General features: G+C 43.6%; 1 protein-coding gene across 4 annotated transcripts in view; it reads left to right on the top strand.

Annotated features, from left to right (window-relative positions):
- Window positions 1-781: 781 nt before the first annotated feature.
- LOC147027123 (tyrosine-protein kinase ABL1-like) overlaps window positions 782-25,287 on the top strand; it is a 135,862-nt gene continuing 111,356 nt past the window's right edge. The window contains exons 1-2 of one of the 4 annotated variants that reach the window (XM_085883299.1): window positions 783-1,143; window positions 10,484-10,685. Coding sequence is in view for 2 of the 4 variants with exons in the window: in XM_085883296.1 (XP_085739422.1) it covers window positions 972-1,143 (172 nt within the window). In the remaining 2 variants the exon portion in view is untranslated. Of the gene's footprint in view, window positions 1,144-5,548; window positions 5,568-10,483; window positions 10,686-25,287 lie in introns of those variants that run through there. The other 3 variants (XM_085883296.1, XM_085883295.1, XM_085883300.1) reach the window with 3 other exon arrangements.

Here is a 25,287-nt window from a genome sequence, read left to right as displayed (position 1 = left end):
AACTTGTAACCCCCCCCCGCCACCACAACCACAACCACAACCACAACCACCACCACCACCACCACCACCAAATGCACAATGGTAGGGTCTATAGATAAGCTAGGCAGGGGGCTCCTCCTTCTGACTCCCCAGTTATTAGGGATCACATCGCTCGGCGACAAGTATGCAAAGCAATTCTCACACTTGTTCCGTTTGCCCAAGAACTAGGCGAGCCGCTTGCAAAGTGGTTGATACGGAACGACTGGCTTGGAAAGCGATTGCAAGCTGCTTTTAATGGAACCGCATCTGCAGTCAACGGCTCATGCTCATCCACCGCACGCGTACGTCATAAATATACGGTTCCAAATAAGGTACTGTATTTCCAACATCAGAAAATGATTTATGTTGCTCTTTATTTTACGTGGTAAACCGAATCAAAAAGGTACAACGTCATGACGTCATTTGGACGTATCTTGGTGATGCTGCGCCCCCCCCCCTCATACTCCTCCTTTCCACCTCCCTGTCCCCCTCCATCCCCTTCCTCAAAAAATCGCGAAAATCAGTTGGAAATTGGAAACATATTTTTATTTAAGTCGTTTCAAGATACCAAACGGATACATTCATTATGTGCTTCAATTCACGTCAGTAATTATTATTCAATGAAAATGAGGTGAACACGAAAGTGCTAATTCAAAACCACGGATACTTTCCCTCTCTCTCTCGAGGGACTCCTCTTCTTCCCACCTGGAAAATGAACCGCGCGTGCTTCTTCATACAAGACACGCCCCCTTTATAGCTTCCGGCTCCGACCGGAAGTAGTGGGAGTCTTGACGGGGTCCGTCATGGCGGTGTCGCTGCGTACATCTTGAGGGCCTGACCCGCAAGAGGCTCGCTCTCTCCTGCATTGAGGCTTCGGCGGAGCGTTTGAGACGCTGTTTGAGCGCCTGCCTGCCTGCCTGCCTGCCTGCCGGGAGGCCGCTCCTCATGTGTGCATGTTGCGCGCAGTGATGGGGCAGCAGCAGGCAAAGGGTGTGGAGCCGCGGCGCGCCACTCTGCCTCGGCCCTTCAAGGGCAGGAGGGAGGCTGCGTTGCCAGTGGGTGTCGCGACCATTGTCCCCAAAGGGACGAGCCTCAGGCCGCACTGCAATGTCTTCACCGAGCACGGTATTCACACGTGGGACACTCACTCTCTTGGTGGGGGGTTGTCACGTTGCGCTCAGTGACTGAGGTAAATAGACAGGTGTGTGTGTGTGAACAGGTTCATAAATATAATCACACCTGTACTGGGACGTCTCGTGACTCGGTCACGTGGCTTCTTCAGCAGGTATCTACCCAGAGGTGTTGATGTGGATGTTATTGTCGTTCGAATCGGAGCAAAAACTTCCCAGGACCAGGAGGGAGGGGTCCAGTAAGGTGAAGCCTCGCAGTGATCGGGGCCCTGTGCTCTGTGTTTGAGGTTGACCTGCAGGTGGACCCATCTGGATCACGAGCTCATGATGCGAGGAACCCTGGTTCCAAATCCCATCATAACCTGAAATGTGTTTTGTCCACTTGTCTCGTGACGTCCTTGTAATTCGTGTACATTGATGTCTATGTACTCCATGTGATGCTCCCCAATGAGCCTCGGATTAACATTATTTATTTATTTATTTATTTATTTAAGTCTGTGCTTGAGTTGCCTCCTTGATGTGATTTTGTTGGACGAAACTGTGAACATCTTGTTTATAATGGTCCGGGCATGAATATTTATGGCTGTCGCTCACATACTTTGCTGCATTCCCGATTTATTTGGATCGACCTTCCCATTCCAAAGCTTTAACGTTTAAGATCTTTTTCACATCGATTCTCTGCAAAGCTCATCTTGAGCAAACTTCTTGTGACATTGTATTGTACATGTTTGCAAACATTTTCTTTAACTCTCTCAAACTGATGGAGCAGCATTGCGACGCCCACGTATCTCGTTGCTTCGAGGGACGCACACACGCCTCGAAGCCTGGATATCAATGCTGACCTTGCTATAAACTATCATTCTGGTGATGTGTGTTTGTGCGTGTGTGCAAATCCCTCGGATGGATGTTGAACTGGATATCACATTCGTTGGTGGATGTTAAAGATCCCACGGTGTCCTTCGTAAAGAGTCGGTGAGCTATCGCTGGCACCTTGGTCAAAATTCCAAACCACTACTGGGAAGGCAATGGCAAATCACTCGGTACAACATTTGTCAAGAATCTGCTTCAGCAGCACCAACACTCTTTATCAGAATAAATAAATTATTCCCCCCCCCACCCCACATGCAAGATGAGTACATCACAATGGAAACTAGAACAACACTCAATAGAGTGCGTACCTCCACCAGGCTGAACAGTTTGTTTTGTATCCCACCGATCGGCCGGATCTGCAACCGAACCTGCACCAACATTGAATCGGCTTGTTCTTGTTACCTAACTAACTCATCCACTAAGTTTTGTCATAACTCGTCCACAACTTTGTCAAATATCATTCTTGGCCCCATCTCTTTTAAAATGGTATGCCTGGTGTTGGCTTAATGGTTAGGGTGGTGGGCTTTGGATCCGAGGGTCCTGAATTCAAATCCCGCTCAGCTGTTGAATTAATACCAGGTGGGATTAACTCGGCCCGTCATCCTTCCGAGGTCGGCAAAATGAGTGCCAGCATGCTGGTATACTGTCGGAGTGGCGACCCATCCAGGATTGTGCCCAATAGCTAAGGAGACTGCTTAGGCAGCACCAACGCTCCACACGGAGTATGGTTCCAATCTCCTCTCCTCTCTCTCAATGGTGACGAATACATTATAAAATTTTAAAATATCTGTATCCGCATTTGGATCTTCACCAAAATCAAATCGATTCATCCTTGTCACATACCCAGTCTGTCCACCAAGTTTTGTCTGAATCTGTCCACAACGTTTTGAGATACACACACACACACACTCAGTGAGTCTAAGCAATTGCAAAACTTCGTCTCACTGTGTAGTTGGTTGTGGGAGGGGTGATGGCCTAACTGGTGGAATTATTATTATTATTATTATTATTATTATTTTTAGCCTGTGTTGCCTCCATTTATAAGATGAACATCCAAATTCGACTCCCAGTTTAATTCACCACCGAGAACACGAATCCAGGGTGTCTCATTAAAAATGTATACAGACTTCATACATTAAAAACCATACCATCTTGTCCTGCACTGCCTTATGGGTAACAGCTGGCTGATAATGTGGAATCGTTCTTTCACACACCCGATGCCATCTGTTGGGTATTACTAACACTCAACATCGCCCGTATCTGCTGGTTAATGATTCCCTTTCTGAAATAGTAAACCCAATACATTTTATTAAGACAACCTGCAGATATTTGACAATATATTTATTTGATTTTTTTTTAGCCTTCTTGATGTATGACTGGGTGGCAGTAATCATAGTGGGTTAAAAAGGAAACTGTTTGAAACTTTATGTTGGGGATTATAAATACGAAGAATTATGTTAATCCTTGGCCTTGTTGGCGAGTGAGTCTTCTTTGCATTTGGTGTACCTTGGTTACCAAGTTGACCTTAGTTTTTAATGGCAGACCAGATGTTCATCTATATTTGTTGTTGTCTGTATATGTTGATTGAGTGAATTTATTTATTATCCCCACCCACACTTTTTGAAAAAAATTGGGGGGGGGGGGATATTGTTGGCTCCATATGTCTGTCTATCCATCTGTCCGTCCTGCCATCCCCTCCTAAACGGTTGTGTATAAATTCACCAAACTTGGGAGTTTTGATCAGCACATGGCAAGAAGGTGCGAGAGCAGTGTCAGTTTTGGCCTTGCCCCTTATGGTGAGCTCAAATGGTCAAATACCCCCAAAAATGTGATCACTGGCACATTTTTGTAACATTTTGAATGAAACGATCAACACTGGGGAGGGGGAACATTGAATATGAAACCATTTTTTGGATTTGACCCCCAGCTCATACCCCAAGGAGGGGGGACTTGGGGGTCGGTCACAGGTGTCAAAAATGGGGGGGAATTTTTTTTTTTTTTTTTTTTACTCAAACTTTGATATTGGTTTGTTCCTGGTGGAACTTTTTGCCATCTTTCAACTTTGCTTTGGGTGGGAAGCGTTGGGATTTGTTGACAGCATGCCATCGATTTCACTCCAGTATGCTTATTCGAGGGAAGCGCGAAGTGCCCCTCCCTTTTATATGGAACGGTTTCTCTGTACGCAACTTTAACACAGGGACTGAAAATGACGACGGTATAATCAAACACCAAAACGAGCTGATGCTCAAAAATTACTCGTGAAACGTTAACACGACACCAATTATGTTTTCCACGTTGGTGCAGAGGTAATGAATGCACTCTTCTTTGAGCTGGATATTCTGTATTCCATTCCTGACCCGATTATAAACTGCCAGATTATTCTTCACAAGCACACGTTGCGATACAAAATCTGCACATCCCATTTGTCAGGATTAGTCGGTCGGCGTTAAATATCCCACGTTGTCTTTCACGCAAAGTAGGTGAGTTGTCGGTCGCATCTTGAACAAATTCCAAATTCTTGGCCAAATCGCTTTCAGCCTTCACCGACTCGGGCCAAAAACTTTCCCTGGCTGACCCACACGAAGATGGGAATAACTTGGGCCGTTAAAGTAGTCATCATTGCATACGTGGAATGCTTTATCCGATCAGTACGGCAATTTGAAGGTCATCATTGATGACTTAATCAGCTATATTTTGTGGATGTACGAACCTTCAACAATCTTCTCTGAAACGGCTGAACAGATGGAGGCAAAACTTTATGGGTATGATCGCCTATCCATGAGGAAGAAAAAGTTATCCATGTGTAATGTCATCGGTCACACGGTTTGACAGCCATGATTATTTTTTTGAAGAGTTGACCTTTAAAAATCCTCTTCTTCAGAACCGCTTGACAGATCAAGGGGAAACTTTACCCACATGTTACCCTAAGCCTTAGTGATACGAAGGTCCTCAGGAATAATTAATAGGTCACATGGTCCGGTAGCCATATTGGATTGAAGGAAAATCTTTTTTTAAAAAGTGCTTTCTCCTGAACCACTTAATCGATCGACGTGAAACATCACGGTTATGATCTAGTAGTCATGGTGAATAATGTTTTAAACTTCAACCCGATCTGGCGCATGATCTGGCAGCCAGAATTATTTAATATTTTGTATCTGGGTTCAGAAATTTAAATCAAATTTGATACAAGTAGTATGTATAATAATGTGGGCGGAGGCATATCTGATGACATCGTGGTGTCGAAGACTGTCCTAGTTAAGGAATTCTTCGCCATTGAGCGATGGGGCCAAAAACTATATATAGCACAATATCCTAAAGTTGTGGATGGATTCAATCGAAACGTGTTGGACAGGTTGGGTGTGTGTCAAGGATGAGTCTATTTGATTTTGGTCAAGATCCAAACCCAGATTGGGATACGAGAATTGTTTAATTTTTCTAAAAGTGATTCTTCACCATTGAGAGATTTGGCTGAAAACGATATGTAGTACGATATTTCAAAAATGTATGGGGCCTGATGAATTCTACTGGATCAGGCATGACGTGGCGGAGGTATGTGCTCTACCGAGTGTCCTTCGAGTTTTTGTTTCCCTTTTCCTCCATGTGTCCCTCTTTTGTGTCCCTCTTCCATGCCGCCAGTGTGTTTTCCTCCTTTCATTTTGTGACACTGCTTAAAGTTCCAACTCGATCTTCTTGATGTTTTACTAAAAGTCTAAACGACCCGATTTTCGTCATTTTCTTCGGGTGACCCAACGTGTTCACAATGGAGACAAATACTTCAAAAAACGGCTCCTAATTAGATGTCAGAGCGATCGAATAGGTTGTATCCTTTTTTAAGCTTGAATAATGAACTGTGTTTATGAATCTTTGTCAAGTCATTTCATGAAGGCTTTGGTTTCTTTTTTCAGCTAAACGTTCAATTTTTACATGTGTACGAGCACTGTACCTTTTTCTGAGGAACGCCTTGTTTGAAATATCATCCGCCCAGTTCCCAATGGCCACATAGCTCAGTTGATAGGCGGTTGAATGTCTCCTCACGTTATACTTGATGTTTCAGGCCTGTGCCTGTTCCAGCATGCAATGAATCTGAGCCAGACTCCCATTGTAGAAGGCAAAGTATTTAGTGATGGCAGGATCCTATTATTGACTGGTTAGGTATGCTGCATGCCTGGTTTAATGTACACTCGTTTTATGCTCTATCCATTTCCTGTTATTGGAAATTTTGTGACTAGGTTCATAATGCATATGTACATCTTGTTTCGTACTGACTACATGACAGTCGGGATGATGGCGACAGGTTGTTTGGAAAAAAATTTTGTTCCTCTTATTATGATGCTTACCTTCAGTTTTGCAAGTAGTGGTATCCAGCAGTAATTTGGTCCATCATTGGCAGTTATTTTTTTTGAGTTGTAAGTGAACCCATTAAAGATAATGCTACTTGGTGTTGTGGAAATCGATTTGCTTTTGTTCAATCAATTTTTGTGTTTTGATTTTCCCAAAGATCTTGCTGATGTGTTGCTTAGATTTCCTGCAATTAGTTGCAATCACTTAAACTATCCACTTACTCTGGCAGCAGCAGAAGGAGGGGGTGGGGGAAGGGGTAGAGAGGCATAACTTTATTCTGTGTTTTACCCACCAAGTTTTCAACGTATTCTGTCCCACAAACACCGCTTGTTTACAACGTATTCCACCCACACTGATGATGACTATAGCTTTCATTATTCGATAGCGCGCGCACACACACGCCAAATTGTATGTAGTATCATGATAAATCTAAGCCGGATGTTGGCTTAACAGATAAGGTCTTAAGATGTCAGGGTCTTCAGTTTCAGCAACCGTTGAATTAATACCAGGTGCGGTTGATTCAGCCTGTCATCCTTCCGAGGTCGGCAAAATGAGTGCAAGCTTCCTGGTAGTGGTGGCGCTGCATCAGTAGCACAGCCGCACCCCCAGAAAGAAAATGATGCAACCAGCAGCCACAGGCTGCATGCAAAAGCGAGCTAGCTATAAATCTCACCAAAAGTCATGGGGTACACGTTTATTGACATTGCAGAACAAGCATCCCTCTTTGCCGATCTTGAAAATAAATGGATGGTCATCTTCCTGGAACACTTCTTATAATGCAGGAAATGTGTATATTTTCACTTCTCCTCCTGTAAGTTGTGATGAGGACCAAATTAATAATTTTATAATTTATTTTGTTCGTCAGTCTCTGGGAGAGTTTGTCTCGGTCTACTGGATTTCACCATCAGATAAAACGTGTATAAATAATCAGCTATAATGGATCCTATTTCCCAAAAGACAGTCAGTCTCTGAATTCTCTGCAGGACCAAGTGTTTCACGTACTTCCTACGCCTGCCATCCTGGGATTGTAATGGTGTATAACGACTTCATCTAATATGACTCGCCACTCCGTGCTTGTGCTGCTGCTTCCCATCTCAACCTTGCCCCCCCCCCTCCATTTTGGATCCATTGAATGTGTAAGGTTCCTCACTTGCATATTGCAACAAGATGCTGTGATGTGTCTCAGGGTCTGCTTCATGCTCACTGTCAGCAGGTTAGTGGTTTTCTAGTCTGTAACGGCTATGTTCTTGTCCTGTTCGTCTTGCTACACTGATTCTTTTCCCCAGCCATGCCTCCCCAGCGAACAAATTTTGGAGGAGGAGGGATTGGGGTGGGTTAACGAAGGTAGAAAAGATCATTGTTTTGGATTGGGAATGATCTGAGATGGTGGTGAACAGCCAACACCTCTTCTCTCATCGGTTCAATCATCTCCTAAGTGTGTATCATGCTACTATCTTCAGGATTTCAATTCTGCTGTCCACTGCCACCTTGTGGTCACTCCCATTTTTAACCTCCGCCATCGAAGATGGACGGAGGTTACTGTTTTCACCCCTGTCTGTTTGTTATCTTGCCAAAACGAAGTTTTTGCAAGATATGTTAGTCAGCTTGCATGTTTTTATTTTTTATTTTATATTTTTTTTGTCTGTAATCACGTATAAAAAATTCTGCAGAGCACAGTTATCATCGGAAATGTTTGTAACTTCGCATATCAGAGGCCTATAGAGGTCCCTTTCAGCGCACAAAATTTTGAAGGTCAAAGGTGAAGGTCACTTTGTTGCAAATCATGGGAGTCGACGAAACCCTTATTTTTTGAGTAATTTTGATCGGATCGTCTTCAAAATTCATGGGAATATAGTTCATGGTCTGGCGCTCAGCTGATTAATTTTTGGTGGTGATTGGCCTTGACCTACATGGTTAGCGCCTGAGGTCAAGCATATTTGACCCCAAGGTCAAATTTTCAAGTTTTAGGAACCATATCGTGTTGTTGTTGTTGTTGTTAGTCTTTCGGCTGCTCCCGTTGGGGGTCGCCACAGCGGATCATGCGTTATGATCCGCATACTGATTTGGCATCGGTTTTACGCCGGATGCCCTTCCTGACGCAACCCTGGTCGCCTCGTACGACATAGGGATAAGGATTGGGTTTCGCCATGATTCCGGGCTGCTCTACACCCTCTCATAGCACTGCCCAGTGCAGAGCTCCCGTCCTCAAACGATCCTCCAACCCAAGCCTCCAAGTAGCCGGATTACAGGCGCACGCCACGACGCCCAGTAGGAACCATATCGTGTAGTACCTCAAATTGAACACCTCGATGAGTGCTTTCTAGATATGTCAAGCTTGAGACATTATGATGTCATTTGGTGACGTTATGAGGCAAAAGCATATTTTTCATGGTTACTCTGTAGAACGATTCTCATCGGAATCTCTCGTAGGCAGATATTCCTCAAGGAGTCGCTCCTGGTGGATAGCAGCTCTGTTCACCTCAGTGTGACCTGAAATAAGTCACACGTGGTCACCTTTTGGCAAGATACGGGTCACCCTGAGGGTGACATTGGGTTTTTTTTTTTTGTGAACAGTATTACAGAAAAACTCCTTGACGGATTTCAACGAAACTTGGTGGGGGGGATTAGGTATGGTCCAAGGATCATGCCATTAGATTTTGGACTTGTTCCAAAGTCCAATATGGCCACTATGGTGGCCATTTTGAAAAAATATTTGAATTTTTGTTTTTGCATTTCTACATGTTTTTAGTGATTTCCAACCAAAAAAAAAATGTTGGAGAAAAAAAAAACTTGGAAAATTTTACTTTTTTTTCAAAAAAAATTCGATTTTATTTGAAAAATATTTGAATTTTTTTTTGCATTTCTACATATTTTAAGTGATTTCCAACAAAAAAACATGCCAAAATTATAATTGTGGCTGATTTTGGAACTTCAGGTGGATATACCCACGTAAAATCAATTTCTGTCTCAAGGAATCTCGTTTTGACGATTGAATTTAGTATGTAAAAGTTAAAAGGGAAAGTTGCAAACTATAACTCTGTGAGCACTGTTGACGTCAAATTGAATGAATAGGATATCAGGTTCACTTGAGTGACCTAGCAGTATTGGCGGCGGAGCTTTTGCACTCCACGTGCTCCCCCTCTAGTTCAACCTGTTTTCCTGCTCTTCCTGAGATTCTGCACCCCTTTTCACCTCCTGGAATTCACCCCACATTCATGACTTCCCATTTACCCTTGCGCCACTTTGTTGACCGTTCGCACCTTTTTTTTCCCCGCTCTTTACACATGCTTCTAACTGTTTTAACACAACTGTTTGTGTACAGCCATTCAACATCTTGTAGCACCTCCTAATACCTGAACTTGCATCCTTTTACATTTACTCCAATATCTCCCATTGTTTGATTAGTTGTACATGAGATTCTCCAACATTCCTTGCGTAGTGCACCCCCTTGTTCCTTCCCATTTATCGTTTGCTGTTCTTGACGACACAATTGGTGTTCCATCAATCATATCCCTTGTCTTTGCTCTCAGCTTTGAACAATGTGAACTTGTACTCGGCATTCCACAAAACACCTTTCTACTTTTTGAGGTCCCCAGAGACCCGTTGTGTAAAAGCTGCTCTTACATGATATTCCATCAAATGTTTGACTTGGGAAGCTGTATTGGGGTTTGCCTGACATCCTTCCCACACATAATGGGGTTTTATGCAATAAAAGTCACGTCGATTCCATCCGACAATTTTGTCACGTTTTCTCTCTCTCTTGAGTGATCTTCGAGGGTCTGCTATGTCCGATGTTTGGGCTTTAAAAAAAAAAAAAAAAATTGTCTGTGGTCTTCCACTTCAAGATGACGTTCCCCACGGTGGATTTGAGGTTTGCAAGGACCGTTGATATCATTCTGACGGAGTTGCCCACTTTCGACCTCAGATTTTATTCCTCATGGGAAATCCCTTCACTCCTTCCTCCGGGATGTTCACGATGCTCTGAAACTGAGCAATGAGATTGTTCCCTCAATATGTCTATTTTTCTGTTGATGATACTCAATGCAAATCGAACCCACGTGTGAGCAATTCTCATCACTGGAAAAGGGTTCCCAATGATTTTTGGTGTGCATGCGTGTTTGCAGTCACGTGATGCCCCCTCTCCATTTGAAGGATACTTAACACCTGGCACACGATGCCTGCGCATTCCCGGAAGAAGACCGTTCGTCGGTCGAAACGTCGGACATGAGCCTTGTCTGCTGGGCTGCTATACTAGTTGGCGTTGCCTTCGTTTTTGAATACGGATCATCCCGACTACAACCATATTTTATGTCCCTGCAGCCAAAGGTGCCAGAGGCATTGTATTTTTTGCGATTCATTTTGGCCACCAACGCTGTAACAGTTGATTTCTGATTTGTTGTTGCTCTCCAAAACAAATTCTAAGGAAACGACACATGGGCTTGCAATCTGCAGCATGATTCAGACGGTTGTTTTTGCGAGTTTGTTGTAATATTTTCATGATGCACTAAAAAAAACGAGCAAGATTATATATATATATATATATATATATATATATATATATATATATATATATATATATATATATATATATATATATATTTCTTTATATATATATATATATATATATATATATATATATATATATATATATATATATTTCTTTATATATATATATATATATATATATATATATATATTTCTATATATATATTTCTATATATATATTGCAGTTACTGATTTGTTGTATTGGGGTGGGAGATTGTTGGACAAATCCGTCTGCATGTCCCAGAAGAAATTCTTATACTTCCAAACAAAAACACCACCACACACACACACCCTCTTCAATCTTCTCTTGATTCCCTTTGTTTCTTGTTTTTTTTTTTTTTTTTTTTTCAAATTTATACTTTTTCCTTACTGAGCCCTTTTTGAACCAGTTTTATTGAAGCTTTCGTAGTTTTTCATTTCGAGAAGGGAGTTTTAATATTTCCTCTCGAATGTATGTGCACATGTTCGTCATGCATGCAATTACAGTATATGGGTGCCCATTTTCAGCACCAAATTGATTAGCAATTCAATATTGTTTATCTACTGTATCTTCCCGCTTTCTGCTCTATCTTCGTTTTTTTCAACATGAATGGTTACGAGGCATCGTAACCATTAAAATTTCCTGCTGCCATGTGCAGGACGATCCATCCTGCGCACTTGCACTCCAGCACAATTATTGTGTTTGCTGTCCAAGCAGGTTCCATTAAAACAGGATTTATGGGTGTGCGCTGTACCCGTATCCGAGCACGGCCTCGTGTTTTTGCTCTCCTTTCCTGGAAGAGCAACAATTCATTTATTTATTTATTTTTGTTCGCGTTCCTGAATTTGAGTTTAAATGCAAGGATTAAACTAAATGCTGAGCTACTTTGTCAGATTATGATACACCAGCAGGGATATGTTGAACATTCACACAATGTAAAATTCTCTTCAAGCCCCCTCCCTCCCAAGTCCTCAACCTCCACCTCCCCACTCCAAGCCTTCAAACCCACTCCTCACCAAATCTCCTCAAACTCCCCCCCCCCCGAAACCGAATACAGAATATAGACGTTCTTAACAGCCGTGGTGTTTGTGTACCATTGTCAAAATTTTTGGTAACTTCAACAGGTAGTGACATCGTTTTTATTTTATTTTGTATCAACTAAAAGTTGATAAGAGTCTGAAACGAGGTGCGGCTGACTTTTCAAGTGGTCCCGGTCATTGCTCTGACTGGTTTAATGCTCGAAACCTCAGCCACACCTTGTTCTCCGTGGCAGTAGACGCACTCTTATAAATGTTACGTTGATAAAATCCATTGTTTATCCTATTCGCTGAGGAACACTGCCCTTCTCAGGAACGAGCATGCGGTTGTTTAAAAACTATTACTTTATATCCCCTCTGCAATCACAGGGTGTCAAAGTTTGATAACGACGAATCGATTGCGAGAGATGGACAAAACTTATTTATTTATTTATTTACATATTTTAACTCTCCAAGATGGTTTCGACAGCAGTAATGAAACAAACACCATAATTTTCAATGATATTGATACGCCATTTATTATTACCTCCACCACCGAAGGTGAAGGAGGTTATGTTTTCACCCCTCTCTATCTGTTTGTCTACAACCATATTTTTGTACAGCATATTTTAAAACAGCATATTTCATATGTACAGCATATATACAGCATATTTCATATGTACAGCATATACAGTGGGGAGAACAAGTATTTGATACACTGCCGATTTTGCAGGTTTTCCCACTTACAAAGCACCGAGAGGTCTGTCATTTTTATCATGGGTACACTTCAACTGTGAAAGATGGAATCTGAAACAAAAATCCTGAAAATCACATTGCATGATTTTAAAAATTAATTTGCATTTTATTGCATGAAATAAGAACTTGATACATCAGAAAAACAGAACTTAATATTTGGTACAGAAACCTTTGTTTGCAATTAAAGAGATCAGACATTTCCTGTAGTTCTTAACCAGGTTTGCACAGACTAGAGCAGGGATTTTGGCCCACTCCTCCATACGGATCTTCTCTAGATCCTTCAGGTTTCAGGGCTGTCGCTGGGCAACATAGACTTTCAGCTCCCTCCAAAGATTTTCGATTGGGTTCAGGTCTGGAGACTGGTTAGGCCACTCCAGGACCTTGAGATGCTTCTTACGGAGCCACTCCTTAGTTGCCCTGGCTGTGCGTTTCGGGTCGTCATGCTGGAAGACCCAGCCACGCCCCATCTTCAATGCTCTTGTTGAGGGAAGGAGGTTGTTGGCCAAGATCTCACGATACATGGCCCCATCCATACTCCCCTCAATACGGTGCAGTCGTCCTGTCCCCTTTGCAGAAAAGTATCCCCAAAGAATGATGTTTCTACCTCCATGCTTCACGGTTGGGATGGTGTTCTTGGGGTTGTACTCATCCTTCTTCTTCCTCTAAACACGGCGAGTGGAGTTTAAACCAAAAAGCACAATTTTGGTCTCATCAGACCATATGACCTTCTCCCATTCCTCCTCTGGATCATCCAGATGGTCATTGGCAAACTTCAGACGGGCCTGAGCAGAGGGACCTTGCGTGCGCTGCAGGATTTTAATCAATGACGGTGTTGTGTGTGTTACTTATGGTTTTCTTTGATACTGTGGTCCCAGCTCTCTTCAGGTCATTGACCAGGTCCTTCCGTGTAGTTCTGGGCTCATCCCTCACCTTTCTCATGATCATTGAGGCTCCACGAGGTGAGATCTTGCATGGAGCCCCAGACCGAGGGAGATTGACTTATCTTGAACTTCTTCCATTTTCTAATAATTGCGCCAACAGTTGTTGCCTTCTCACCAAGCCGCTTACCTATTGTCCTGTAGCCCATCCCAGCCTTGTGCAAGTCTACAATTTTGTCCCTGATGTCCTTAGACAGCTCTCTGGTCTTGCCCATTGTGGAGAGGTTTGAGTCTGATTGATTGAGTGTGGACAGCTGTCTTTTATGCAGATAACAAGTTCAAACAGGTGCAGTTAATGCAGGTAATGAGTGGAGAATGGGAGGGCTTCTTAAAGACAAAACTAACAGGCCTGTGAGAACTGGAATTCTTACTGGTTGGTAGTGATCAAATACTTATTTCATGCAATAAAATGCAAATTAATTATTTAAAAAATAATACAATGTGATTTTCAGGATTTTTGTGTTAGATTCCATCTTTCACAATTGAAGTGTACCTATGATAAAAATTACAGACCTCTACATGCTTTGTAAGTGGGAAAACCTGCAAAATCGGCAGTGTATCAAATACTTGTTCTCCCCACTGTATACAGCATATTTCAAAAAGTTGTCTATGAATCCAGATGAAATTTTGTGGACAGGTTGGGTGTGTGACAAGGCCGAACTGATTAGATTTTGGTGAAGATCCAGATCCGACTACTAGAATTTTTAAAGTGATTCATCACCATTGAGAGATAGGGCTAAACTAAGATATAGCATGGTATCTCAAAAAGTTGTGCATGGATTCAGATGGAACTTGGTGGACATATTGGGTGTTTGGCAAGGATGAATTCATTTAGATTTTGGTGTAGATTTGAATCTGGATCTGATAATTTTTTTGAAGAGATTCTTTACCATTGAGCGATCGGGCCAACAACCAACAATAGCATATTTCAAAAATGTATTGGCCTGATGTGTTATCGTGGATCAGGCATTATCTTACGTCGTGGAGGTATGTGCTCTATCGAGTGCCCTTTTAGTTAAATAATATATATTGGTGTGTTTTTTTTTGAATGGTGCACATGCTCATGTCTCGGAAAGAATATTTCAAATTTGCTCAAAATGCCTTGTGTCACTTCCAAAAACTTGAGGGTGCATGAATTTCACATTCTGAGCAATTATTGCGTGAGGAAACTATTGTGTGAAAAATCGCAATCTTTAATTGGAGAAAAGGAACAGCAAGAGACATTTGTGGGAAAGATTGTCATCAAGTCCAGAAGGGAGGACTTGCCATTGGGAGGAATCTGGGTTGGAAAGTTCACAGATCCATCAGTCCCATGGAGTCCCAGAAATCCTTTGTTGAAGTGCCATGGCTGGTGAGAGAGAGGTACCAACACCCAGCCAAGTTGCATGGTGACTATTTAAATCTCCACATATGAGAGAGATATACATATACATATATATATATATATATATACACATATATATATATATATATATATGTATATATATATATATATGTGTATATATATATATGTCTATATATGTGTATATATATATATATATATGTATATATATATATATGTGTATATATATATATGTATATATATATATATGTATATATATATATATATATATATATATATATATATATATATATATATATATATATGTATATATATATATTTATATATATATTTATATATATATATATATATTTATATATATATATATATATATATATATATATATATATATATATATATATAGGATGAGTTGTCAAAAGTGTCATAACTGGTGTAAATATATTCTCTACCAAAACGAGCAAATGAAGGCAAAAGGTGCAGGTAATGATGAGTTACATGCACAAATGGTTTCCTGTATGACTGATGATGCATCTGTGCAAAAGTGGAAATTAAATATTTATATCAGCAATTAAAAAGTGAGGAGATTTGGGGAGTGAGAAAAGAAAATCGGGGAAAAAGTTAACTCAGAGTGGTTCTTATTTCAAATGCAGCACAGGCTGTGGGGCAGCATCATTGGCTTAGGGTGTGGCTGTGCTGCTAATGCAATGTCCTCTGTAGGTTAGGGTTAGAATCTGTTCAGAGTATTGGAGATGGCTTGCCTACTATTTGAGAAGGACACTGTTTGATCTTCAATGTCCAACTAATACTGGCAGATGAGATGCCACTTGGAGTGGTAAGCTAACAGCATGTGTCGTGGAATTAAAGCGAAACATTCCAGGAGTCATGCAACATGACCCACAATGATGGAGACCAATCATGTGGTGAGGGGGATGACCAGTTTTTAGGGAGTGGCAGTGGAAGAGATTGCTGTTCAAGAGTATTGTAATATTTTTGATCAAGACCAAGGATCACTCAAGAATAATGTTACTTCATATTGCATCATTAGGAAGGCTGTTACCAGAGCCGGATTTAAGTTTAACAGACCCCAGGACATTCGAGTAGTGGAGGCCCACTCTCCCCACCCAACTCCCCAACCAGCAATCTTGAAATGTCTGGGTGTGCGCTGCCGCTCGCCACGTCGCCACAGGGCGAATCCCCCTTACCTGTGGCTAATATTTTAAACCACCCATTAGCCACTGTGGCTAATCCATGTTTTAGTGTTTTTTTCCCAGTTTTAGACGAATTTTGGGTGATTTTAGCACGGAATTCAACCTTCGTTGAGATGGCCAAGACGGCCACCATTTTGTATGTTTTGATTACTTTGGTATATAATTTAGAGGGGTTCGAACATCCCACTCCTGACACCAATGTGACGTCCACGGGACTTGAACAGTCCCGCCAACGTAGAATGAGCCGAAGCGATGGAGGCGGTTTATTTATTTATAACCCAAACATGGCGGTTCTAATCGCTCTACCGCAAACGGGACGAGGAAGGTGGCACGAGTCACTTTTCACTGAGTTGATGATGTTTATTCGTTTTTACTATTAACCAGAAATAACAAGACTCGGCAAGAAGAGGGATCTGGGGCGATTCGACGGGATGGTGTGGGATCGGGCGTGGGGAAAAACACAGACAATTCCAATGAATATAGAGATCTCAAACCTTCTAAGGCGCCAAGTTCACACACACACACACACACACACACACACACACACACACACACACACACACACACACACACACACACACACACACACACACACACACACACACACACACACACACACACACACACACACACACACACACACACACACCGTAGCTATTTCTGGTGGTCAGGCTGGACCGTGGTGTGGACGCAACTGTCCCTGGATCGGCGTCGGACGAGCTGGCCTTGCTCTCGTCAGGGGGGCAGGAGAAACCGTGGTGCTGTCGACCTCCTGGTCTTGGCCCAAGTCCGCTCACAGCCGCCAGGGAACCAGTTCTGGCGCCAAGTTGCGAGCAGGAGAGGGAGGCAGGTCCGCCCGGCGTTCGACCCCGTACTCCGAGTCAGCAGAACCCCAGAGCCAACCAAGGTGAGGCACGAGGCTCAGCAAGGCTCCAAGACACGATCAAGAACAGGATCGAATCAGCACAACAACAAGGATGCTCTCCGCGCAGCAGCCTCTACACCAAAAAAACATGATCTTTTTGGTTGTAATCTTCTTCCTCTTCCTTTTCGACCCCGAACAGAACCTTTTTATCCTTGGTCCTCGTCACTTCAATCGAGCCGTTTATTGGCCCACCGCCATCGCCTTCCGCCAATCGTGATCACCGGGCGGAGCCATCCGCTGCACTGTCCTGTGACGTCACGGCCAGTCTTCAGAAAATACCAAAAGGGGTTTACGCAGACACACTTACCCTATCCCGTGTCCCTATCTAATTACGTGACATTTATCATTTCCCCCTTGAAGAAATGAACATTTACTAGACAACTTATCACCACTGAATTGCTACTTATTACATCGAGATCCTGGTAAACTCGAACAGCATGGCATACCTAATTAAACATCCTAATTACCCTTTGAATGCATACCCCCCCTCAAACATAACACTGCCCCCTCCTCTGGTACCGCAGCTCCTGCAAGGTATATCACAGGCGCTACCGTACCAGCATTAACACTTACTGACTCACACCAAATTAACCTAACAAAATAAAGTAGGAGGGGCAATGGGCAGCGAGTCGCAGCTAACTTACCTATCCTGCTTAATGTACTACCTACCCCCTTATGGCCTTATCCTCGCCTAAACAATCATTCGTTTTTTTTTTTTGTTTTTTTTTTAAATCACATGAGAGCACTGAGCGAAGTTGCACTCCATCCTCCGGATCATCGCTCTTGCCCAGCACTCTTCCAGTGATCTGGGGAGGGGAAACAAAAGGTTCCACAAAAACACAACACTTATACTTTACATTCCTACTCTAAGCCTTAACGACACTATTCACAGGATATTTACACTTGACCGCCTCCCCCAGTGGATGCTAATAGACCCAGCGTTACCTGGGGAGCCAATTTTCAAATTTGCTTGCCCCAAAATTATGCGGACATCATGCCCTTGCTGCACCTGTCAAGTTGTGCGGGATCGGGTGGGACTCGCACATCTTCACAACACTCACACCATGGTCATCATCACATTTCTAGGTCATGGTCCTCATTTTAATCATGCAGGCTGAATCCCGTCATGGCCGTGGGGTGGGTTACCACAAGATGATGGGGGCATCTCAGGTGCAACCATGCCCACAGGTAAGCTTTAGTCCAAACCAGACGTTTCTCCGCCCCGCTCCCTTTGATTCCCACCCCCCTGGTAGCCATCAGCTCTAATCCCGTACAACACTCTGGAAGGGGTCTCACTGGCTCCTCTGGCCTTCCTGGGTCGCCAAGGTCCTACCCGCCTTGGTCGCCCAACCAGACCCTCTCCCGGTTGCCTCCAGACACTGTCACCATTAGCCACCAGGTGGTGAATCTCCTTGAAGGGGGTCGCAATTCACGCTCACCGTGAGCTTCAGCAATCCCTGTGGACAAGCACATCATCCCCACCCACAAAACCCACATGACTCCCCCACCCCATCGGCCTTACATGTGACACCTGCATTTCTAACACTTCACCGACCATGACCTTCCCTGTTACCACACCATGTCCAATAAAAATCAATGTGTGCACCATACATTTCACTTCTTAACTTAAAACAACTCACACAGCACTTCTCACCCGATCCACGCACCAGCCATTGGACAGCCACTTATGCCCGCTTTGTTACCAATTACCCACTGTCCCGATTGTCACTCTAAAACCCAGCAGAACTTACAAACCCATGCCAATTTTCCCACAATTCCTTTTTTTTTTTTTCACCAAAGGAGGGCACTTCGCCACAATCTCAGCAGCCGAGCATGGTCGTATATGCTCAGCCCAATCTAGTCTCCCCGACCCCCGACAGTGATCTCCGGACCCGACCTATGAAAGGGCATCTCGGATAGACCTGGCGGCTCTGCAGGAGGATTCACCCTCTCCGAGTCTAAAAGTCTATTGGAGGGTCCCTCCATCGCCGGGTACCGGCAATATCGTTGCATGTGTCTTCGCCCACACTGGAAAAAACTCCCCATAAAAGGCCCCCGTGAGTATCGGTAAAATGTCTCTTCCGGTTCCGGACCCCCTCGGCCATAATCGAATTGCTCTATTGGCTGGGCTGGACCCCGCCGCTTTGGCGCACTAACTACCGGATTACCCTTTATCAAACTCGACAGTTTCTGGCAAATTTCCTGAAACATTTGGGTAATGCCAATTTCTCCCAGCCCCCCTCCCTGATCCTGGATCTCCGCCTGTCGGATCGTCACCGATGGCCTCTCTGGAACCCGACCCGGCCGACTCCACGAGGCCAGCCTGGCCGCGCACTCGGCCGCTCGGTGAACGGTGGGTGGATCCTGTAACTCCACTAGCGCTCGGACCTCAGGGTCAGGAAGAGCAGCTAAAAATTTCTCTCGTGCCAGTCTGTCCCATGCCCCCACTGTAAGGTCCCGATACGCGATCCTGACTGGTAAATGTCCTGTGCCAGCTCCTGCACTGTCTCACCCGGCTTTTATCTGCGGTGCTGGAGCTGGGCCCGCACCAGATCACAGTTTGCCGCGAACCCAAACCGACGGCTCAACGCCTCGCAAATGTGGGAGCTGGTCAACATCCCCTCCGCGATCACGTTTAACACATCTGCGGCTGGTCCCCGCAACGTTGCCACCAAATTCCCTGTACGTTCCTGCTCATTCCACCCGTTTAGTCGGGAAATGCACTCAAATTGCGTCAGAAAAGCTTCAACGCTCCCTGACCCGTCAAAATTTACCAGGGGGATCACTTTTACGGTGGCCCGCTTCTCAGTTTCTCCCTTGTCCGAATCCGGCCCAGGGATCAAACACCCTTGTGGCTGCGTATCCAATTTCGGAGCCCACTGTGGCCAAAGATGTTTTGTGGTGAGGGTCTCATGGGTCAATTTTGCCTCCTGTTCCAAACGTTGAATGGACCGATTCACCTCTTCCCGCAGGATCTTCTGGGCCCGCACAACCTCCTCCAAGGCTCCGTCGCGAGTTTGTAGCTGCTCCTCAACCAACCCGGACACTCTACTTACAAAAGACGGCTCTACCAGGCCTTTATCCAAGACTTCATCTTGGCTCATAATTTTATCTTGTTCGTCCAAACGAGCCTCCAATCCTTTTACCTCCTCCGCCAAATTCATCCCTTGCTTCCTCAGCTCTCCCCACTCTTCAACTTGCAGCTGCATACGAGCATCCACACAGGCACGATGACGTTCCAGGCTTTCATCCACTTTATCAACCCGAATGTTCGTTGCATCAATTTTATCTACCAATTTTTTCCGTATATTTTCCCCCTTCAATGTAATTTCTACCTTTGTTTCCTCCAATCTATCCTCTAATTTACTTTGTATTTCTCCCAATTTAACATCCACACACTCCTGCATCTCAGTTTTCATTTTCTCCATCTTTTCCCCCAATTCATCCCTCATTAAATCAATCCGTGCACCCAACTGTACCCCCATTACCCCCAATTGATCTGTCATTTCTGCCCCCTGTGCCGTCATTTTTGCCATTTGTGCCGTCATTTCTGCCCTCTGTGCCGGCATGTCCCCTATTAAACGTTCCAACAGTGTCTGGATCGTCATCGCACCGGTTTCCGGCACTGCCGGCCCCGTTACGGGCAATGAAGCACGGTCCACGCTCGGAATGGCGGAGGTTCCAACCCTACCCCCGTCTCTCCCCTCTTCCCCCGACTCGCTGCCAGACACGTGGCATTCCTCCTCAAACATCTGCACATCTGCCATGGTGCAGAAGTCCCGTTTGCCGCCAATTAATTTAAATTTGAAAAATCCCGCTAAAATTTTCCCGTGCTCGTGGGCTTTTCTGTAATAATTTTATATTCCAATTTGTGGCGAGATTTTAATCCTGGTATATAATTTAGAGGGGTTCGAACATCCCACTCCTGACACCAATGTGACGTCCACGGGACTTGAACAGTCCCACCAACGCAGAATGAGCCGAAGCGATGGAGGCGGTTTATTTATTTATAACCCAAACATGGCGGTTCTAATCGCTCTACCGCAAACGGGACGAGGAAGGTGGCACGAGTCACTTTTCACTGAGTTGATGATGTTTATTCGTTTTTACTATTAACCAGAAATAACAAGACTCGGCAAGAAGAGGGATCCGGGGCGATTCGACGGGATGGTGTGGGATCGGGCGTGGGGAAAAACAGACAATTCCAATGAATATAGAGATCTCAAACCTTCTAAGGCGCCAAGTTCACACACACACACACACACACACACACACACACACACACACACACACACACACACACACACACACACACACACACACACACACACACACACACACACACACACACAACGTAGCTATTTCTGGTGGTCAGGCTGGACCGTGGTGTGGACGCAACTGTCCCTGGATCGGCGTCGGACGAGCTGGCCTTGCTCTTGTCAGGGGGGGCAGGAGAAACCGTGGTGCTGTCGACCTCCTGGTCTTGGCCCAAGTCCGCTCACAGCCGCCAGGGAACCAGTTCTGCCGCCAAGTTGCGAGCAGGAGAGGGAGGCAGGTCCGCCCGGCGTTCGACCCCGTACTCCGAGTCAGCAGAACCCCAGAGCCAACCAAGGTGAGGCACGAGGTTCAGCAAGGCTCCAAGACACGATCAAGAACACGATTGAACCAGCACAACAACAAGGACGCTCTCCGCGCAGCAGCCTCTACACCAAAAAAACACGATCTTTTTGGTTGTAATCTTCTTCCTCTTCCTTTTCGACCCCGAACAGAACCTTTTTATCCTTGGTCCTCGTCACTTCAATCGAGCCGTTTGTTGGCCCACCGCCATCGCCTTCCGCCAATCGTGATCACGGGGCGGAGCCATCCGCTGCACTGTCCTGTGACGTCACGGCCAGTCTTCAGAGAATACCAAAAGGGGTTTACGCAGACACACTTACCCTATCCCGTGTCCCTATCTAATTACGTGACATTTATCATTTCCCCCTTGAAGAAATGAACATTTACTAGACAACTTATCACCACTGAATTGCTACTTATTACATCGAGATCCTGGTAAACTCGAACAGCATGGCATACCTAATTAAACATCCTAATTACCCTTTGAATGCATACCCCCCCCCTCAAACGTAACACTGCCCCCTCCACTGGTACCGCAGCTCCTGCAAGGTATATCACAGGCGCACCCTCACAATCTCTACCTCTCCTGATGGTCGTTCATTCAACCAATCTCACACATCAAACTCACTCATCCAACCAATCTGAACAATCTAACTCACTCATCCAACCAACCTTACCCATCAAACTCGCACATCCGCCTTAAAATTCGCTTATTTCGTATTGCTAAAAAAAACTTTTGAATAAAACATGTAGCTATTTCCTTTCTCCTGTGGCTAATCATTCTAAACCTGGATTAGTCACAGTGGCTAATTATTTTTGAAAGCCAGAGCAGAGTGTAGTGGGAAGAGGAAAAGGGGGGGGGGGAAGAGAGCATTACTGTGTACAGATCTATAATCATTTCACAAAACACTTTTTTTAATAACTGTAGGTAAATTAAAAGCAAAAATATTTTGAACTAGAAGTGCACTTGGTAGAGCACATCCCTCCACCAAGCTGATTAGTTTACATTTTGTATCCCATTGATGGGCTGGATCTGGATTCAGACCAGAACTAAAATTTAATTGGCTTGTTCTTGTCACCGAACTAACTTATCCACAAAGTTTTTGGTCTGGACCCATCCATTACATTTTCAGATATCGTTTTAGCCCTATCATCTCAATGGTGAAAAATTATTTTTAAAACTCTTGGATCCAGATTCAGATCTTCACCAAAATCGAATCAATTATTCCTTGTTACAAACCCAACCTGCCCACCACGTTTTATCCAAATCCGCCCATAACCTATTGAGCTATCATGTTATCCTATATGTTGGTTTAAACCCATCACTCGGAAATCTTCTCGGATTCGGATCTTCACCACCATCGAATCAATTCTTCCTTGTTACAAACCCAACCTGCCCACCAAGTTTTGTCCAAATCTGTCCATAACCTTTTGAGATATTGTTATCCTGTATGTCGGTTTAAACCCATCACTCGGAAATATTCTCAGTTTCGGATCTTCACCACAATCAAATAAATTCTTCCTTGTTGCATACCCAAGTTTCGTCTGAATCGGTCCACAACTTTTTGAGATATCGCGCAATATATCGTTTTAACCCCATCACTCGATGGTGAAAGTCACTTTAAAAATCCTCGTGTCTGGATTCAGATCTTCACCAAAATCGGATCATTTTGTCCTTGTCACACATACCCAAGCTCTCCAAGTTTTGTCCGAATCAGTCCACAGCTTTTTGAGATATTTTGTTCACAAACAGATGGGTGAAAACATAACCTCCGCTCACCGAATTTGAGCTTAATAAAGTGATATCGAATTGATAAAGTGATTTTGACAAAAACGTTAACATGCATTTATCAAAAACTGGACAGGGGAAAGTCGAATTGCCAGCCTTACATAGCAAATGTGACCCCATGTACCACTTCCCTGGCTTTGTTTCCTTTGAGTCAACAAGAGAATAAATAACACCAGCTTTATAAATAAATAAATGTATCGTATGTTTTTTGTGGGTCCCCTGGAGTTTGGGCCCTGGACAAATGTCCCGTTGGTTCTTCCCGAAACCCGGCCATGGCCATGGCCATTACCATTAATTTTATTTACACTCTCATCCATAAGACTTGAATGAAAGGATGGAATTAATTGTTGTTAAAATTCAAACAGTACCTCTTGATGATGCATATCAAATACAGAGGAAAAACAGCTCTATTGCAGAATCTAATAATGCACATTATAACTCGCATCAACAGCACAATGTCAACTCACCCCCTCCCCCATTTCCTTCCGATCCATTGCACCCCTCACTCGAGATATCGTGCCTTCCGGAATACAGAATCTCATAAATGTGTTGTTGTCACATGATATTTGCAGGTCATCGTTCTTTGACATTGTGGAGGTCGTACACTATTTGTCTGACACTTGCTTCTTACGTTCAAAGTTCAACAATTGTGTTTGACTTTTTGCTTATAGTTTGTGTTGCCACGATAGTTGAAGGTTCGAGTGCACTCAGCACCTCTGAGTTTTCTTTTTGAGAATCTCGACCCAACTATAAACTGTCACATCGACGTGTGCGCCGTCCACCGGAAGGATGGGAAGCCGAAGTATCTGTCTGATGGTATTGGTGGTTGGTTGACATTTAATATCCCAGCGTGTCTTTCATGACGAGTGGATGATTTATCTCCGGCACACTGAACAAATTGCAAATTCCTGCCAAAATCGTCTTCTTTTAAAGGCTTCGGACAAAAAAAACGTTGCTGGGGCAATCCCACAATATGGTGGGAACAATTTTGCACATTCGAAGAAAAAAAAAATTTTTCATTACCTGTATTTGTCAAATCAAAAAAAATTAAAAATAAATAAAATATACACAAAGACTTTTTTTTTTTAAACAACCATATCTATTTTAAAAAAAAAAACTTTTATTAACTCCCAGTGGGCCCCCTTGTATGAAAAAGCAAATTCAGACCATGGGAAAACGTGATGATGAAAATAATTATTGCTGCTCCCAAATGGCAGATCATACATGTGGAGTCGAGATGCGATAATGAAGTTGGTGTTCAACAAAGAGGTGGAATTGTGGTGAATGGTAACTCACTAAATTTGCTGCTTCTTGCATTTTATTTTCCATGAAAGAACACAGCAAGCAGTTTGTAAACATTGGTCGTTTGTAGTTCCAATTTTCCATCACTTTACTCCACAGTATTCACTTGGTAAGTCATTTCCTATCTTGTGACCTTGTATACCAAATTGAACATTTTTTTATTATTATTATTAGTTTGCTCTTCAACTCTTCCCACCCTCCCCCCCAACTCCCAGCCGAAATGCATTTGTGTTTATGCGACAGGTTTATCCTCGGTCAGGGGTCAGAAACCCAAATAATAACCTTTTTTTTTTTCAAACTCTGTTAAAATGTAATGTCTTAAGAGCTGGAATGCATGAACACCACTATTTAAATAATTTAATAAGGGTTCATACAGAAAATACATGACGTTGTGGGTGGGTGTTTCTCTGAGCATCACAGAATGCCGTTGGAGGTGAGAATGGTGCCACTGTCACTTAACAGCATCAAGCAATAGTGTCCATTATGGAACTCTCATTTACACTTTGAAAG

This window comes from Eptatretus burgeri, chromosome 5 (assembly GCF_056783735.1).
Source record: "Eptatretus burgeri isolate ZD-2024b chromosome 5, Ebu_testis_v1, whole genome shotgun sequence".
NCBI lineage: Eukaryota > Metazoa > Chordata > Myxini > Myxiniformes > Myxinidae > Eptatretus > Eptatretus burgeri.
This window is presented reverse-complemented; position numbering and strand designations above follow the sequence as displayed.